The 19512-nt window shown below is 39.6% G+C and overlaps 1 protein-coding gene across 3 annotated transcripts; it reads left to right on the plus strand.

The window, feature by feature from the left end:
- Window positions 1-943: 943 nt before the first annotated feature.
- LOC103710259 (uncharacterized) lies at window positions 944-17168 on the plus strand. 3 transcript variants are annotated; one of them, XM_039130357.3, is made up of 3 exons: window positions 944-1653; window positions 13884-16086; window positions 16337-16520. In XM_039130357.3, the coding sequence occupies exons 1-3, from the start codon at window positions 985-987 to the stop codon at window positions 16378-16380; spliced, it is 2916 nt and encodes a 971-aa protein (XP_038986285.1). In that variant the 5' UTR covers window positions 944-984; the 3' UTR covers window positions 16381-16520. The 3 variants fall into 3 exon arrangements, with proteins under 3 accessions (XP_038986285.1, XP_038986284.1, XP_088565597.1); XM_039130356.2 differs by having other exon boundaries at window positions 945-1653; window positions 13884-17168; XM_088709471.1 differs by having other exon boundaries at window positions 1516-1653; window positions 13783-17168.
- The last annotated feature ends 2344 nt before the right edge of the window (window positions 17169-19512 follow it).

Below are 19512 nucleotides of genomic sequence, written 5' to 3' on the forward strand. Positions count from 1 at the left end.
TGAGCACCAAGCGCGACTCGATCAGATCACTTGAGTTTGAAACAAAAACAAGAAGAAAGAAGTGGGGGCCCGTGCTTTTGAGCTCGGTCACAGGGCCAGTTTGAGAAGAGACAAAGAGAGAGAGAGGGAGAGAAAGAAGGAGAGAGGAAGGTAAAAGGAGATATAGGGAGGGCTGCATAACCCGGCCGGCACCATGCATCCATCACCAACCCAATAATATATTAACATTAATTTATATACTCATTACCATAAAAAAAGTTAAAAATTGAATAAAAATTGTTGCTCTAAAATGGTATCCTGACACCACAGCATCCCCAGAGTTAAGACTGTAGCGTTCTAGTATCACTCCGACCTGAGACAGAAGTGGTATAAAGCTTGGCATCAATATAAACTTTACTTTAAATAATATAGGTTATTATCGACTACAAAATAAAAATATAAATTTAAGTAATTAAATATTTATAATTAAATAAAAAAGTAATTTAAATTCTGAGATACCATATTGACCATGTACATCTGGATTTGATTATATACTGAACTGATTTGATATAGATTTTGAACCATATTAAAATGATGGAGAGAATGGATCCTAGCAAAGTCTGAAATTCCAACCTAGCTTTGCATTTTCTTTTCTTTCTTTCTTGTAATTATACAATCAGAACAGAAGGACCATCAAGATCTCTAACAACCAAAAGGTCTTATCAAGAAGCTACATGGCACCTCCATCCAAAGTTGCCCTTGTTGAGAGTCCATTGCTTTTCATGCTTGTATTAGAATTCTATTTCTAGTTTATCTTTGTTTGTTTTTCTAGTTCTAATTCGGATAGTTTGTCTTTTAGTGCTAATCCAAGTTAAGTTAGGTCAAGCCTTACGCATATTAGAGTTTGTTATTTAGTTGGAGACAGATAAGGATGTTTTCATCCTTTAATGCATCAATTCTTGATTTTTTTTTTCATGATCTTTTTGAAGGGAGTACACGGAGAAGATGAGGAGCGTGGGCTTCGAGAAATGTTGGCCGTTCAATTGGGATGGCGAGGGAGGAGAGACGGGGCGTTCGCTCCCGCCGATCTTGTTGCGGAAGTTCAGATGGTGGTCCGACGAGCTTCAGGCGGCGCGATTGGCTGTTGAGAAGCCGGAGGAAGTCGATGCCAGGGTTGAGCTCGAGAAGGACGCGGATGAGAAGGTGATTTCAATTCCTAACGACGAGTTGATGATCGAAACCCCTACCGTGGACCCATCTGTCATTGGGAACCCCGGCGGGGCGGCGGCGGCGGCGGTGGAGAAGGAGGGGAAGCAGGTGAGAGTTCCCGCCAGGGGGAAGCAAAGGGCGCCCAAGAAGCGGTCCATCGTCGAGCTGTTTGCCGTGGCGCCGCCGGTCGATACCTTGGAAGATGACGCTAATGGCGGTGACGGACGAGAAGAACGAGAAGAAGATGGAGAAGATGGGGAGGAAAGAGATCAAGAAGAAGACCGGGAGCTGGGAGCTGGGGATAAGTGCGGTGGAGAGTCTTGGGAGGCGTTGAGGAAAAGAACGGTACTGGATATGAAAGACGATGAGAAGAAGCAGGAGAAGGCGAGGAAAAAGATTAAGGAAAAGATTGGGAAGAAGACAAAAAAGAAGAAACTCAAGGTCGAGATTTGCGCTGCGAAAAAGGTATGTGACCAACTCCTTAAATCATGCCTCGCTCTCAGCTTTTCGAAATGAGATGAGTTTGTTTTCTTCTCCACTTTTTGCAAATCTGTATCTAGAGGTAATAATTCCACTTCTCCACTCTCTCATACCTCGCACAGCGTACGGTTCGCAGATGTCACGACTAAATATGTGGGTTATTTATCTTGTTTTTGTGTATTATTTGTCCAATTATTGTATTTTGCTTAGTTCAGTGTTAATCATATGTGCACGCAATTGGGTCCAAGATTGTTAATTATGTTGGCATTAGAGGAACTCTGCTGATAATTTCTTTCGCTGGCTTGGATTAGCGTTATTTTATGTGTAAATTGACGGTATTAGGGCCCGTTGCTTCGTGAAATCAACTCAGGACTATTAAGTGAGTTGATTGTGGCATGGTATTAAAGGTTACATATGTTTATAAAATGTTTTTGATACTTCAGGTTCTTTTGTTATGCTAAAACTTTTACAGCGGGATGGAATATCTCGCCCCGTGATTTGGTGATATGGTAAATTTGTTCATTATCTCTTTTGTGCGCTCATATGTAGTATGGACAAAAAGAGAACTTTAAGTAACTACGTTTGCTGGATTTTGTGTTTCCTAGATGCCGTTTAAACATAGTTTTTGCTTTATATATCCTTAAATTTTCTGATATCAGATTTATTCTTTCAACATCAAAGTATTTCCACGCTCAAATAATGAACTTTATAAAATATCTCGGTTTGTACAATTTGACAATCGTATTATTTTTCTTTTTTTGCTGCAAAGCTTGTAAGTCTTTTAGTCGCTTCTTAATTAACATGCCGTGCATGCACTATCACATCTCATGCTTAATAGCGTTCCTTTCTTTTTTTTCGTTCTTTCCTTCCTTTTTTTTCCTATTTGTGCGCCCATAGTGATGCTCGTCTTTCTGACTGCTTACATGTTTACCTTCACCTCTGTACTTGTAAGGCGCACGCTGCTCTTTGCTATATGGGCGCATGAAGCTATAGATAACTTAGAAATGTATTCATGTAATTTTGCCGAACGTCAAAGTGAATTGTCAATTAGTATGTTGATGTGATAAAACGTAAATGAAATTAATGATAGAATATTTCTTGGTGTAATACCTTCAAATCACCACTGCTCTTTTCAATCACCTTACATCTCTTCTCATACACTGAATAAGAGGATGTGGTACGTAAGTGAAACAGAAAGATTTTTCTGTAAGCGTTAAACTTCTGCTGGTGAACTTGGTTTTTATTGCTCCCAGTTATTGTCTCATTTATTCATGAGCTGGGAACAGCTTAGATTGGTAGGATCCACATGACCTTTCTTGAAAAGGAGAGGTTGATTTATTTATTTATTTTTTGCTTTTTTTTTTTTTTTCTTCTATGCGCGTAGGGGTGGGGGGAAGCGGGCAGGCTGTGCTTTACAATATGAACTGGTTGAAGAGGATTCAAGAGAGAAAGCACAAAGTTGCTACTTGTGCTGCATAATAGGCAGCTTAGTGCCATCCTGCCGAACCAGTGATTTTTTATATTCATTTCTGGTGAAAAGGGATCAGCTAGGAGTTTTTTCTTGGAAGCTATCATAGGAGGGACAAATCGGTAGTTTCTCTTGTGATTTGATACTTAAAAGCTTTTAGGATTGTGTGTGACGCAATGTGCCAATATATTCCGAAATGGGATAATGCTAGGAAGGTGGAAGTGGCTAAATGAATAAGGAACACCAAACATGTGGAGAAAGTTGTCTATCTTTGAAGTATTCTTGGTAATTTGCATTGGAAGGAGTTACCAGATTGAAGGATATGGAGGCGGAATTGGGGTACAATTTTCCACCAAGTCTTTATCCAACAAAATCCTATACAGTGAGAAACTTTATTAGAATGGTATGGACTAGGGGTTAGTAATTGTGGTTTATGTCCAAGGGTAGAACTTGTCACGTTCTATTGAACACTTTTTGTTTATTTGTTATTTTTACATGCAAAGTACTTCTGTTAATAATAACAAAAAGTTGGTCATTTATAGCTGAGGTGAAATTCTTTCACCTCAAAACGAATTTCACCTCAAAACTACATCGAAGTTTCTGATATAGTTGAACATGCACAAACACAACAAAATAAATATGCTCGATTTCATCAACTATATCAAGATGTTTAGAATCTCCCTTAGCATGAGGTTTGCCAATGTGACTCTTTTTTTACCTCATGAGACCTGTCTGGGATCTTTCAAGTTTTCAGCCTATATGATCCTGCTGTACTAGAAATCTAGAAGACCCGGAAGTAGTGCATACATGCACCGTACTCTGATTTGAGTTTAGATTATAGGCATTTTTTATCTAGTTTTATAGGTTCAAAAAATCCTCCTGGACTTTGAATTTTGCATTACTTATGAAAAAAGTATTAGAGCCCTAGCTTTTCGATGTAGTGTAGAAGAAGCTACCTTTGGTCAAGAAGTCAAAGTCTTATCTCTTTAATTTCTAGTAAGTTGCGTTTCTTGTAAGTTGTGTTTAGTAAGTTGTGTTTATATTTATTTTGAGTTTGAAAATTGTAATGGGTGCTTAGTAAGTTGTGATTACATTTATTTTGGGTTTGAAAATTGTAATAGGTACTTAGTAAGTTGGAGCATGATTAATGCTTAGACTAGTATAAATAGACCATGTGGTAGATGGTGAAGGACAGATTGTGATTCCTAAATTATTTGATATATGAGATAACTTGAGCTTGTAGCTCGCTTTATCCATCCTCCTCTCTTGTTGTGAATGATTGTTCATCCATTTATCATTTTATTTGGCCTTCCCCCCCCATCATTTGGTATCAGAGCTTGTGATTACGCTCTTGGGTTATTCTCTTCTTTCTTATGGTGACACGAGGAGGTAGAGCACAACGTGGCAACCAAATGAGGGATGAAAGAGATGATGAACTTCAAGCACTTCGAAGACAAGTTGAGGAACTTACTTTGCATCTTGGGCGCCGAGAAGCTCGTAGAGAGCGAGGTGGTTCAAGCTATGGGTTTTCTAGTGATGAATCCGATGTGAATCCATTTGCCAATCATGAAGGACGAATGGAAAGGATGTTCTATCGTGATTTCGACACTTTGAAGATTGATTTACCGGAATTTCATGGTCGCCTTCAACCCGGAGAGTTTCTTGAATGGCTTAGCGCCATTGAAAAATTCTTTGAATACAAGGCTTTGTGGTTATGCTTTGGCATGGTGGGATAGAGTTCAAGAGATGCGGCTTCGCAAAGGAAAGCCTAAGATTTCTTTTTGGGAGAAAATGAAATCTAGGCTTAAGAAAAAATTTCTTCCGGTGGATTTTGCTCAAATGGCATTTTCTCAATTCAATAATTTTCGTCAAGAGTCTAGAAGTGTGATTGATTATACTGAAAAATTCTACAAGGTAATGGCTCACAATGATCTTCAAGAATCTGAAGAACAACTTATGGTGAGGTATATTGGAGGTCTAAGAATTCCAATTTGGGATGAAGTAAAAATGCATCGATTATGAAAACTAATGGGGACATCCGAGTTGATCATCCACCCATCCAGTCCACCATTCTTATTTCGGATTTTATTTTATTTTTGGGCTTGTTTGCATTTTTATTGTTGTAGGGCTTTATTTATGTTATTTTGGGCTTTATTGAAAATTATTTGTGTATAAGGGGTTTTGTGTTATTTTTTTTGTTTTGGGCCCTATATATATGGGACCCTCATTGTGATTAGGGTTTAATAAAAATAGAAAGAGGAACCTGCGGCCTCAGATCCACTGTAGCAGCCGCAGGGAAGAGAAGGCCCCACCACTGGCCAAAGCCGGTGATCGGTCGTCGGCCGCCACTGCAGACTGTGGAGGTCTGCCCGCAACCGCCGGTGCAAATCTCGACACGGCCTTTCGAAACCGTCGGGAGGTTTAAAGTCAGCTAACGGGTAAGGTCTAGACCCGTTAACCTTTTTTTTGGTAACTCGAATCCGTTCCACAAAAGGAACAAAAAAGGCCGTGACACATGACTTCACGTGCCCCCAAAAAAAATTGCACGTGACCACACGTGACTGAAAAAAGGGAAAAGTACCTGTTCATCTTCCGGTGGCCTCCCCGCCGCAATTGTCGCTGCACTGTGCAGCCATCGCCGCTCCGTCCCTCGGGTCCCCGCCGCCGCCGAGCTCTATCGCCAGTGCCTTCGGCATCCGAGCCATCGCCGCCCGTCCCCGCCGCCCGAATCTTCGCCGTTTGGACAGACGCCTGAAGCCCACCGCCGATCAGCTCCAAGCACCTCCTCCGAGGCCCTTCCCCGAGCGCCTCTTTTGAGTCCGTCCTCCTTCCCTGTGGCCGACCACAGCGTCGTCGGATCTTCGCCGCGAACCGCCCCACAGCCGCACCGCCTGAGCGCCACCTCACCACCTCCCCTCCGCCGCCCGCCACCCCCGTCCTCGCCTCACCCCACCGCCGCCGCACGCCGCCACGAAATCCCGCCGCCCATCGCCACCAAAAACCCTCCGAACGGCCTCCCTCCCTACAACATCGCCCCCTCATTCCCCTCTCTCATCTCAAGAAGCCCAAACCCCTCTTCTGAAGCCACTCCTCGAGCGCCCACCTCCACCCCTTCTCTTTCCGGGTCCGAGTCTCAAACCCAAACTCGCTGCCCGCCTCCGCATCCTTGGTAGCTAGACCCATGCGCCATATCTGCGTGCGGCTTGGCCCCGGCCCGCGCGCCATATTTACGCGAGGCTTGGCTCAAGATGAGGACAGTTTTTTACGACCCCCTATGGTGAGGCATATCGACCCTCGACCAATGGCCTCAGGAGCCCGACCTAACCAAAATTATCTTCCGCAACCTAGACCGCTTTCCAATCCTCCTAACCAGCCCGGTCCGATCCAAACACCAACTAAGGCATCCTCGATGCCTGTCCTGAACCCTTCAAATGATAAAGAAAAAGAAATATTAGGTCCTAACCCTTCTTCTCGAAGCCAAAACCAATATTTTCGATGCTAAAAGTTTGGCCACATAGCGTCCCAATGTACTGCCAAGACCTACCTAATTACTGAACCAGAAGTTAGAACCTAAGAGACTGAATATGTTGAAAATGTCTATGAGCCAAACATCGAAGATTATGTAAAAGACTTTGGAGATGAACATGCCGGATTAGAATTTTTTCAGCCTGAACCACAAAAGGAGCTCACTGATCCAAGTAACCAAAATCCTAGCTCTATATGGTTAGGTGTACACTAGCTCAGACTCAGACCGAACAAGATTGGTGTAGGACCTCCCAGTTCTACACTCTCGTTAGGATCAATGATAAAATGTGCAAAATTCTATTTGATAGCAGAAGTTGTATCAACGCCATTGCTTCCAAAGTTGTCTCCCACCTCGGCCTAAAATCTACTCCTCATCCCAACCCATATAAAGTAGCTTGGGTGGATAAGACATCCATTTCTGTGTCAGAAAGATGCCTCATCCCGATTTAATTACTATCTTATAAAGACGAAATCTGGTGTGACTGCATTCCGATGGATGTAGGTCAAGTCATTCTAGGAAGACCTTGGCTATACGATATGGAAGTCACACTTCATGGACATTCGAATTCGTGTAGCTTTATGTTCCTGGATCGAAAAATTATACTGAACTCATTGCCTCCTAGAGAGCCCGCCCCTGAAAAGAAGAGTGCTAACCTGCGTAAAGATGAATCACCTCACATCATTACTTCGAAAGAGGTAATAAAAGATATTGAAAACCAGTCACTTATGTTTGCACTTGTGGCTAGAGTCATTAATGTGGACTCGAACTCCGAGCATCTACCGGCAATAGTTTCCCTGCTAGAGGAGTTTCACTTTGTTTTTTCTAAGGATCTTTCGGATATACTTCCTCCGATGCATGATATTCAACACGCAATTGACCTAGTTTCCGGAGCATCCTTACCCAGTCTTTTCCATCATAGGCTCAACCCAAGCGAACACACTGAACTGAAACGTTAAGTTGACGAACTCCTCACAAGAGGATATGTTCGTGAGAGCCTAAGCTCCTGAATTGTACCCACACTCCTTGCCTCCAAGACAGATGGTTCTTGGAGGATGTGCGTTGATAGCCGTGCCATCAATAAAATCACGGTTAAGTATCGTTTTTCCATCCCAAAGCTGGATGACCTCTTAAATTACATGTCTGGTGCTACAATCTTTTCCAAGATCAACCTGAAGAGTGGATACCACCAGATTCGGATTCGTCCTGAGGATGAATGAAAAACTGCCTTTAAAACAAAAGATGGACTCTACGAATGGTTAGTTATGCCGTTCGGCTTAACAAACGCTCCCAGTACTTTTATGAGGATGATGACGCAGATCTTTCGACTTTTCTTAAATAAATTTGTCGTTGTGTATTATGATGATATCCTGATATATAGCCAAACTCAAGAGCTTCATCTCTCACACTTAAGGCAAGTCTGTGATGTCCTTAGAAGAGAAAGCTTCTTTGCAAACCCCAAGAAGTGTGCCTTCCTGACAGATCATGTCACTTTCTTAGGGTTCATAGTGTCTTCTAAGGATGTTTCCGCTGATCCGAAGAAAGTAAGCGTGATACTAGAATGGCCTGAGCCCAAGGCCCTAACGGAAGTGCGTAGTTTCCATGGTTTGGCCACTTTCTACCGCCACTTCATTAAGAGTTTTAGTTCGATAATGTCTTCCATTACAGATTGCATGAATGAAGACTTTATCTGGATCAAGTCGGCATCCCAAGCATTTAATGAAATTAAGAAAAGGATAATCGAAGCTCCTATTTTGCTTTTTCCTAATTTCATAAAGGTATTCGAGGTCGCATGTGATGCCTTTGACGTTGGCATAGGTGGCATGTTAAGTCAAAAAGGTCATCCTGTCGTATTCTTCAGCGAAAAATTAAGCGACGGCAGGATACGCTACTCCACCTATGATAAAGAATTCTATGCGGTAGTACAAGATTTGCGACATTGGCGATACTATTTGCTACCGCAAGAGTTTGTATTGTATTCATACCATGAGGCTTTGAAACATCTCAACTCCCAAAAGAAACTGAACTATAGACATGGCCGATGGATTGAGTTTTTTCAAGCCTATACTTTTGTCTTGAAACATAAAGCCGGAGTTGAGAATAAAGCTGCAGATGCGCTCAGTCGACGGATCTTCCTCCTAACCATGATGAGCACTAAAGTAATTAGCTTTGAGAGGATCAGGGAACAATACACCATGTGTCCTAACCTTAGTGAGATATATCTGACCCTATGAGACGGAGTAGAAAGAGAACGAAGCGATTTCTTTCTGCAAAATGATTACCTCTTTCACTCTGACCGATTGTGTATCTCTCGAACCTCAGTGATAGATTTCTTAGTATAGGAAATACACGCTAGAGGACTTTCTGGACATTTCAGGAGAGACAAAACTATTGAAATGGTGGAGAGATATTTTTTCTGGCTGAGTCTCAAGAGAGACGTGGCCAAAATTGTCAATCAGTATCGTACATGTCATCTAGCCAAACAACGTAAGCAGAACACTGGTCTATGCACTCCACTATCCATTTTCGAGTGTCCTTAGCAAGATGTCAGTATGGATTTCATATTAGGGCTTTCACGTACTTCCACCAAACACGATTTCATTTTTGTAGTTATGGACCGATTTTCGAAGATGGCTCATTTTCTCTCCTGTTCTAAGACTTCTGATGCCTCTAGAATTGCCAAACTCTATTTTGACAAAGTCGTTAGACTCCATGGCCTTCCAAAATTTATTATGTCCGATAGAAATTTTAAATTCATGAGTTACTTTTGGAAGATTCTTTGGCACATGATGGGCACCAGATTGAAATTTTCTTCTGCCTATCATCTGCAAACTGACGGCCAGACATAAGTTGTTAACCGTAATCTAGAAAATCTTTTAAGATGTCTGGTAGGTGAACATGCTAGGACTTGGGATTTAGTGTTATCGACAGCTGAGTTTGCATATAATAGTTCAGTCAATAGGTCCTTAAGCATGAGTCCGTTGAATGGTTATAAACCTAGGCAGCCCATAAACTTGATTGCCATGTCTCATTAACATAGAGTCTCTGAGTCTGCACAATCATTTGCATCACAACTGCATTCATTGCATCAGAAAATCAGCAAACACATTCATTATAATAACTTAAAATATAAATCTCTTGCTGATTTGCACAGGCGTTATAAAGAGTTGAATATAGACAAGTATGTCATGGTGAGAATTAGACCTGAACGATTTTCTTCGGAAACGTTCAAAAAGTTGCAAGCTCGTAGTGCGGGACTGTTTAAAGTTCTAAAGAAAATTAGTTCGAATGCTTATGTTGTAAATCTTTCTAAAGATTATGGGATTAGTGTGACATTTAATATTGAAGATTTAGTCTCATACGAAAAGACAACATTCATTTCTTCTGACCCCTTTCTTGATACACCGCTTTTGTTGATCACCCTGACCCATTACCTACTGTTAAGCCTCCACCTCCAAAATTTCATGCACGTAGAGAACACATAGAACATATATTAGATGAGCATGTTATATCTACCAGGAGAGAAAGTTACCGACGCTACCTTGTTCGGTGGAAAAGTTGACCAGAGTCGGATGCGACGTGAATTTCGAGAGCCGAGTTGCAGCGCCTTGATCCTGACCTTCTGGAGCAGTACGAGAACTGGCCAGACCTACACTCGACGGGGTCGAGCTTTTTTCATCCGGAAGGAGTTGATGGGGACATTCGAGCTGATCATCCATCCGTCCAGTCCATCATTCTTATTTCGGATTTTATTTTATTTTAGGCTTGTTTGCATTTTTATTATTGTAAGGCTTTATTTATGTTATTTTGGGCTTTATTGGGAATTATTTGTGTATAAGGGGTTTTGTGTTAATTTTTTGTTTTGAGCCCTATATATATGGGACCCTCATTGTGATTAGGGTTTAATGAACGTGATTTCAGATTTCTTCCCCACATTTCCTCCTCCCCTCTCTCTTTCCTCTCCTTTTCCTCCCTTCCTCTCTTTCCTCTCCTTCTCTTCCTCCCTCTTTCCCCTGTTTTCTCTGTTCTGTCGCCACAGCAACAATCTCCCATTCTCGGTGCTGCATCAGAAACTCAAAGGTGCATATCAACTAGCCTTGAAAGTAGAGGCTAAGTTCGCTCGTAATGGGAGAAAGAAATTTGTGGAGGTACAAAATCTTTACCCATCTTCCAAAGGAGACTCTTCTCATGGTAAGGGTACTAATTCAAATTTCCATGATTTTGGCAATAATTCTAATTCTTGTTTCAAGTGTGGAGAGGTTGGTCATTATCACTACACTTGCCCAAAGAAACAGGTTGATATTCATGTAAATTTTATGAAAGAAGAAGACCTTGATAGCTCAAAACAACCTGTGTATGATGAAGAAGGTGACATTGAGCGTGTGAGGTTAAACCAGAAAAAGGTGAAAGTCTTATGATCCATAGGGTGCTTACAACTCTAAGGTTTGATTCAAATGAAGCTTGGTATAGTTCAAATATTTTCAATCTTCAAGAAAATGTTTGTGACATTAAGAAAGGAGAATGTTGTGTGGATTGGGATTCTCCACTGGTATATGATGTTTATCTGGATGATGAACAGATTCGGAATAACGGTCTAATGTTTTCACAGTATTTGTCTTTGTCATTAGAAGAAATTTATCGTGATGCTAATGTTGCCGTCTTGGATGAGAGTAAGGAGTTGGTCTTACTCCCTTCTCAAGGAGTAGATCTTTTTAATGAAGGCTTTCATAGACTTGTGGAGAACTATGCTTCAAAGAGCTTTGAGATTATTTTAACATGATGATGTGACGCCAAACTCCACCTTTCAGAAATCATGAGTTCAAATGCTTGAAGGGTTCGTTTGATTTCAGAAAGTTATTGAGTGATTTCCTTGATAACAATCCAAAGATCCTATGTCAAGAGGAGATATCCATAGCACTTTCAAATGAAGATGACATTCTCAAGGATCTTTGGTCATGGTTCAGGGCTTTATCAGACTTTGGAATTTATTGGCAAAAGTTGGACATGACATTTTTACAAGTTAAATTGAATCACATACTGATGTATCATAGCGAGTTTGGATGACAACTCGAGGACAGGGACCCTAAAATAGAAATGGAGTCGCCACCTAAAAAAAAACGGAAAATGAAAAGAATTATATAATGAAAGTGGCTATCTTCCTTCAAGTGACAGAGAGGATCGAGAAACCATCGCCCAACCCCAGAAATTCATGGATTTTTTGCAATATGAGATTGAATGCCATAACTCTGATTTGTATTTTACACCTGGGGAGAATGATATAGTATGGAAGAAGCTACCTTTGGTCAGGAAGTCAGTCTTATCTCTTTAATTTCTAATAAGTTGTGTTTATATTTATTGTGGGTTTGGTAATTGTACTGGGTACTTAGTAAGTTGTGTTTGCATTTATTTTGGGTTTGGAAATTATAATGGGAGCTTAGTAAGTTGTGATTACATTTATTTTGGGTTTGAAAATTGTAATGGGTACTTAGTAAGTTGGAGCATGATTAATACTTAGACTAGTATAAATAGACCATGTGGCAGATGGTGAAGGGCAGATTGTGATTACTAAACTATTTGATATATGAGATAGCTTGAGCTTGTAGCTCGCTTTATCCATCCTCCTCTCTTATTGTGAATGATTGATTGTTCATCCATTTATCCTTTCATTTGGCCTCCCCCCCTCATCACCTAGCTTTCTAAAAAATTTGGGGATGTTCACCAATTATATGTGATATCTAATCAACACATAAATGAGTATTATCTCATTCTGTAAGTTTCTAAAGTTTCCAAGGAGGCCTTTTGATGATGTTTCATTCTTCTATATCATGAAACTTGGCAAACAATAATTGAAGCAAATGTAATGACTGCTAACCCTCTAATATAAGCAGTAGGCTAAAATACACAATAAAGCAAAGAACGCTGTACCGGCCCGAACCGGATGGTATGAGGCATACCGTACTGTACCGGTTCAGTACAGGTATCCGGTACGAGTCGGTACGCCAAAAAAATTTCATACCGTACTATATCGACATTGTGCTAGTGGGGTACCAGTACGGAGTCCGATACCGAGACGGCAAACCTTGCAATAAAGTAGAACCTTTATATACTAATGCATAAAAGATGAGGACACCATATATCTAAAGTACTACTCTCCCCAAAGAAAATATCTTTTAACATCTGTCATCTAGAGTAGTTCCAAGAAGTTTGAAGACTGTGCCTAATGATGTGGTGGGGAATGCATCTTATTTTATACATGATCTCTCTTTATTAGGTTGCTTGTGATTAATAAATTTGTCAGTGCCTACATGCAAGCTATATCAAATCTGATACTACTTAAAATATGTGATGACATACCTATGTTAAATTCATATATTCTGAATTATAGACATATGATAGCTTGACAGGTTGTACATGACAGTCTCTTGGCAAATTTGGCTGAAAATTTTGTAAGAGTCCTCCATGCTAGGAAGCATTTCATAGTTATGTTTTGATTTTATATATGGAGGTCTGGAAATAGCGCATCTTATGGAGTCAATGCTCTATCCAAGTTACATTATTTTCATTCTGATCTTTCCTATGTCTTAACTTATGGATATGGACTATCATTTCTGCTTTTGAACCAAAACTTAAAGTGGAGTGTCTTAATTGGAAAAACTTTCATAATAAATAGCCTTTATAATTTACTTTTCTGACTTATGGTGCTTGGTGTAATGTAAAATTGTTGACTGCCAGTTATTCTGGCTATCTTCTCTTCTTAATTTGTTAGGTGATGCGTGACATAAAAGATTTATATCTTACACTAACTGATCTGACCCAATTTATCAACATATTCTTAGATCAAGAACATGTTGATATTTTGGGCAAGGGTCATTTTTGTTCTTCGACTTTTAGAGAAAGTTGCGCAAATACCACCTAACCTTCATAGGACAGGCATGTCTTGACAAGCACATAGCTAACTGAAGACTAAATGTCATAATTTTAGGGCAAATAACATCAATTCATAGTAATCTAGATATTGTAGTGATAGAACTCCCTTTAAGGAAGAGACTGAATCTGTTACATGCAATTCGATGTGTTAATGGAATGTAGTCATACAGCACTTATCTTAATTTTCCTTATACAGCCTATCACATGCATGCAAGTGAGCACGTGTGAATTTTTATGGCGAAGAAATTGTGAAAGACCATAAATGAATGATGCGTGATGCTTGCTTTCCTATGCCAGGAGAAAATTGGCAATTTCAAAATGTCATCTCCTGTTGATATTTCTCACATACTCCAGAACAAATTGCACGATAAGAAGCTCAGGAAAATACAGAGGAACCTTGTTGATGGGCAAAAGAAGTCAGTTACTGCGAAGAGTTTACCAAAGAAACATAAATTCAAACTTATTCAAACTTCAAAATTGATCTCTAGGAATCAGAAGGAGGTGACAAGGATGTTCCCACTACATAGCATTCTCAAGAACCGGAAAGGAGGCACTTCTGTCAAGAAGGGAAAGACAATAAGTGATGCCCAGGGTGGAAATTTCATCAAACTTTGTTGTAAATCAGCAAAGCGTGTCAGTTTTTCTGGCAAGGATGACATACTTGGGCTAAAAAAAAGATGTTCTACTATGCAGCTGCCTCACCTGCAAAACCTCTGCAAAATATTCTCCGATGTTTTGGCTGCATCATCAGCTATGGACAATTTGAGCAAAGGTGATAAATGTCCTCCTCCTATTGAGGGAGCTCAAGTGGTGAATGCAAGGGATAAAGATTTGGCTAGAAGTGATGTAGAGATGACAGATGGAACTGTATCTGAAGAGAAACAATTGAGTGGCTCTTATGATCATGCCATCCCCCATAGCTTTACTGATCCCAGCAAAAGGAAGTCTCCTGAAACAAAGAGGAGCCCCCTGTCTGAATCTGTAGACTTAAATCATGCTGTACAGGATATTAGTGAATTGAGTTGTTTTAGCCTGAGCTCCACTACGTCACCTACTCATGCTTATTCAGGTGACCCAAAGGTTCTGAATCCTATTCATGAAGCTGGGTCAATTTGTGATGCTGGAACTCATGGGGAAGAAAGTTCTCAAATGATGTCAAGTGCTATAAGAAATCTGCATGGTCCTATTGAAAAGTGTGTACCAAGGTCTACTGCAACAAACTCACTAACCCTAACCAGAAATTCAATTTTACGGCATTCACCATTTTGTCTGGAAAAAAGTTCGGAAGCCAGTAAGGAACAGCACCTTCGATGTGTGGACCCTACCATGGATTTCTGTAGCCACCGACCAGGATTTCAACCAGTGCACCACCATTCTCCAAAAGATTTGATAAGTAGCATATCATCTTCAGTCAGTTCAAAGGAATTTGATGAGTCAAGATTGATGTCAGATCTGATGTCTACCTGTAGGGAGAAGAGCGTTGACAAAGACTTTATTGGTTTGCCTCTTAATTCGCAGGGAGAATTAATGCAGCTGCATTCTAATACTAAGTTTGTTTACAGTGATTTCTATAAGAAGCAAAACTCGGTACGGAATTCTGTCTGTAGCTTCCCAGTTCCCAATTGTGTTGAGCCAAAGAGTAGCCAGGTTAAATTGAAAGAGAAATTTCCTTGTGCATCATTGTACCAAAAGGATCCACTAAGTTGGTCTTTGGAGCAATACTACCCTGCTGGCAAAGTGGTAACATCTGGGATGGGTTTTACTGATTTGCAAGGATTTGAAATAATGGAAATCCAGAATCGTGAGAATCAGGATTTTGACCAAATTACTCATTGTGATACAAATCAAATGGAAGTCTCTTGTTGTGGATGCATGGAATGTAATAAAACTGAAAATTACATTGATGGAGTGCACTTCCATGCGGAAAAGAATCTAGACAGCAGGTTTCAACCTGTTATCCGGCCAACAATGCGTTTGATGGGTAAAAATGTCACAGTTGGTAGAAGTAATGAAGAATGTCTAGGATTTAATGATGGAAAGAGATGGTCTGATAATGAACTAGTAACTCAAAACTGCCCCTCTATAACAGTGTCTGGTAAGCCCTTTATGAAGATATGGCCTCGAGGGGAACCAGTTGAGCATGCAGAATATGTTTCCTCAAAAGAAAATCTTTTCAAGTCCTTAGAAGTTCCCTCAAGTGTTTACTGTATGCCAGCAACTGAATTTAGTTCTAATCCTATGCAGCTTGATTTTCAACCACAATGGTTGTCAAGAAGCTCAGACATTGGAAGTAATGGTTATAATGCGGAACTATTTTTTAATTCAATTCCTCAACAATTGCTGAAAAAGACAACCAATTCTGCAGTCAATTGTAACTCAGGAACTCAGCATGTCAAGATGGGGCATCAGCAACCAGTGGTGGGACCCTATCCTCAGAACGCGAGCCAGCATATGCTTCTAAATTCTCCTCATTGCAAGCACAGCCAAAGTGTTCCTTACAGTATGTCAACTTTTCACCCTGCTTTTCCTTATCAGGAATGTAGGAGTCTTTCACGAACATCTATAGCTCATTCTCCACCAACCCTTCCTCATTGGCTGCTAAATGCAACACATCAGAAGAAAATCCAACCATCATCTTGTCCTTATTCTGCCCCACTTTCTGCAAACCAACCCAGCATTATACATGGAAACAATGTTTTACCATTTTCTTCTCCATATACAGCACCTATAATTTCTTTTCCATTTTACAGAGGCAATAGCTTACCTGGTCCAGCTCCTGTGGTTCACCATTTAGCTATTCCATCCTTGGGGGTAAACAAGCCCCACCCGGCAGTCAATACCAGCTGTAGAGGCAAGAAGAAAAACAACACTGGCACAAAATTTGAATTTGCAAATGTTAAGGCTCTGGATTGTACCAATAAAACTAGAAAAAGGCCTGCAGCTAACGATGATATTTCTATGAATACTTTGAAGAAGGCAAATCTAAATCTTCAAGAAGGCTCAAATGTTTCAACAGAGTCTGGGAGAAGAGAACAAATGCATGGACATTCAAAATGTAACGTAGGATCATCAGAAATCAATTCTTATGGGAGTCAGATAACTGACAGGGAACCAATGCTACATCTGGGCAATGAGAAAGACAATATGGTAGCTACATCTGGGTCTAGTGCTTCAAATTTCGATCCACAGGAAAGATCAGGGTTTGTCAAACTTAGTGGAGGAGCAAAGCATATGTTAAAACCCTGTCAAAATATGGACCAAGATATATCTCGACCAGTTCATTCAACCATACCTTTTGCTGTAGGAACTACCTCCGACAGGGAACCAGTTTCTCAGAGCAAAGCATCAAAAGTGTACAGGGTTTAGAGGTTACTTATAACCTGACATGGAAGCTTCTAAATGATGTTTTCATCTACATGATTTACAAAACTGACTAAGCAGGATACTTCTACTGTGGTTGATAAATATTGTTGCTTTGATCTGATGTAATATGCTTATGGTTCAGAGAGAAATTATCTGACAGTAGCACTTTGTAACTCGAGCACATGCAACAATGTATTATAAAACTATCAGGTTTTTGGTTTTCTTATCTTCTCCCTTGCATCAGCTGCAACCTCAAGCTATATTGGTCAGGTAATTATGGTATTTCTCCATGAACTTCGGTGGCCTTGTGGTGTATGTTGATGCCTTTTTCTCCCTATGTTTTATCAGTGTACGTTGTCTTGTGTCGTGTTTAAATATGCTGGTCTTGTTGCTTTCAGGATTATTCTCTTTTTTTTCTTCAATGTTTACAAGTATTAGATAGAACTTGCTTGATCGTTCTTCTTTATATTTCGTGGTTGTTTTGCTGTGCCTTTTTCCTTATATTGCACAACAAAATTATCTCAGAATTGCTCTGTGTTTGGCCAAGATAAATTTTCTTTGGTTGAGGCAGTGAGGTCTAGACAATGTCCTTTTCTGTTGTTATCATGCTAAATGATTCAAAAATATACAAATCTCAGCTAGATTGTTCCATGAACTTCTCACATGCACTAGAATTTTGTGCAGTTACGTTGACATTGAATGGATCTTATCTCTATGTTGTTATCAAAGATATCTAATTTCTCATGTGTGTGCTTGCTTGCATGTGTGATGCAGATCTTGAGGACTTCTAAACAACTTATAGGTTGCATGTGATTGATGAAATGTTTTTCTTTATAGTAATCAAAAGACAAATTGTTATTTAGAAGCAGGATATTACTCTGATTCAGTCTCATGTTCTAAACATGCTGGGCAACATAAACAGGAAACATGGCCTAATGTAATACTTGGGCTGCAGTGGAGGCTATTGGATTATGCCATGTTCATTCATTAGTGCTATCAAGCACAATAATAGAACATATACTGATTCCTGGAGCGACTATTAGGCCTAGGGAACAAACTGCCTTAGACTGTTTATCAACCCATATAGACATAACACCATTGTTAAACTCTTTGACTTTCCTTTCTTCTTGCATTATGCATGCTTACTCATGAAATTAATTCTCTATTGAGAGATACCAATTGGCTGTGATGAGTTAGTTACAGATATTCTGTGAATGTTTTCTGTTCCTTAAATTGCAGGGAAGGATTTTAACAAAATTGAGCATATCTTGATTTTTCCTTAAAGCTGCACTTAGTAAAAATAAATAAATGGGAACACAAAATGCATAAGCCTTTTTCTAATAAGGTGAGTCTAGTATCAAGTAATCCCTGATAGCCTAGTCTTTCTTTTTATTTTTTTCCTTGCCATGATGATATAGGAATTTTATCCATCAAGTATTTTGTAACCGATGTGTACTTGACATTTTTGTGTCATCATTTCTGGACTACCTTTTCGACTATAAGTTACCTTTTCATGTGTTTACAACTGATGGAATCTGCAATATCAATCAGACATATGGGATTTTTTTTTATTAGTTGGAAATTTGATATAGCCTATCAAACTAATAGTGCAAGTTTATATTGATTATCCTCCCTTCTTTTTTTGGCAGAATCCTCCTTTAATTTGTTGAGATCGATACTATTATCAATAGAACTGCACTTAGTACATTGGAGTGTGCACGATAGGAATTACTAAAATCCTAAATTCCCATATATGGATAATCCTTATTTATAGCTATTCAAAATATATGTTACAGTAATTTAAATTTTTAATTGTGTTCCTGCTAAGTGAAGGTGCTTTCCTTTCTTATTGCCTTAAGTTTTCCACATTTTGTGCCGTCATTCTTATTGTAGCATAAATTCAATTTGCTTTTTATTTTCTTTCCTATTTGACTTTGATCAGTTGCAAATATATCATTTAGTTTTCCCTCTATGACCCCTCTTACTGATGTACCAATGGTATATGCAATGTAAGAAGAATGTGGAAAATCTTTGATATTATTTGTCTATCGTATTACAATGACAAAAGAATCTGCTCATTAGAGTAGCATAGGTAGTTGGAATATGGTTTTATATTCTTCTATATGTCAGCATAAAAACCTAAAAGATAGGATGTGGTTATGATAATATATTGATGTCTCCTAAAAAATTGACCCTAGGCCGTCTAGAATGCGTTATTGCTACTTCTGATATGACTAGTTGTGTGCTGCTGTTGTTCAGAGTTAGATATGTTCAATTCAAATGTGTTCATCATGAAAGAGCTTAAAATTTAATTTCAAAATTTGTTCTAGAGCCTTTGCTATGTGATACAGAACCTGGCCTAGTCTTAAATAAACATTTAGTCTCTATTAACCATTGTTGCATGAGTGTGATGTACAGCAATGGTGAGTCAAAAGATCAAGATCTTCCCACAGAAAAAACTGTCCTTCCCATTTGTGTTGATACATCATATCTGCAATCACAATACAATAACTTGGCTCTAAATCACTTTGTTATACTAGATGGATCTTGACGGGTGCAATGC

The sequence above is a fragment of the Phoenix dactylifera genome, chromosome 12 (assembly GCF_051530095.1).
Source record: "Phoenix dactylifera cultivar Ajwa chromosome 12, Ajwa_hap1_PhDact_Kaust_v1.1, whole genome shotgun sequence".
Classification (NCBI taxonomy): domain Eukaryota; kingdom Viridiplantae; phylum Streptophyta; class Magnoliopsida; order Arecales; family Arecaceae; genus Phoenix; species Phoenix dactylifera.

Coding starts and splice junctions, on each gene's coding strand:
- LOC103710259 (XM_039130356.2), top strand. CDS start 985: ATGAGGAGCGTGGGCTTCGAGAAATGTTGGCCGTTCAATTGGGATGGC. Junction 1,654..13,883: donor AGATTTGCGCTGCGAAAAAG/GTATGTGACCAA, acceptor TTCCTATGCCAG/GAGAAAATTGGCAATTTCAA.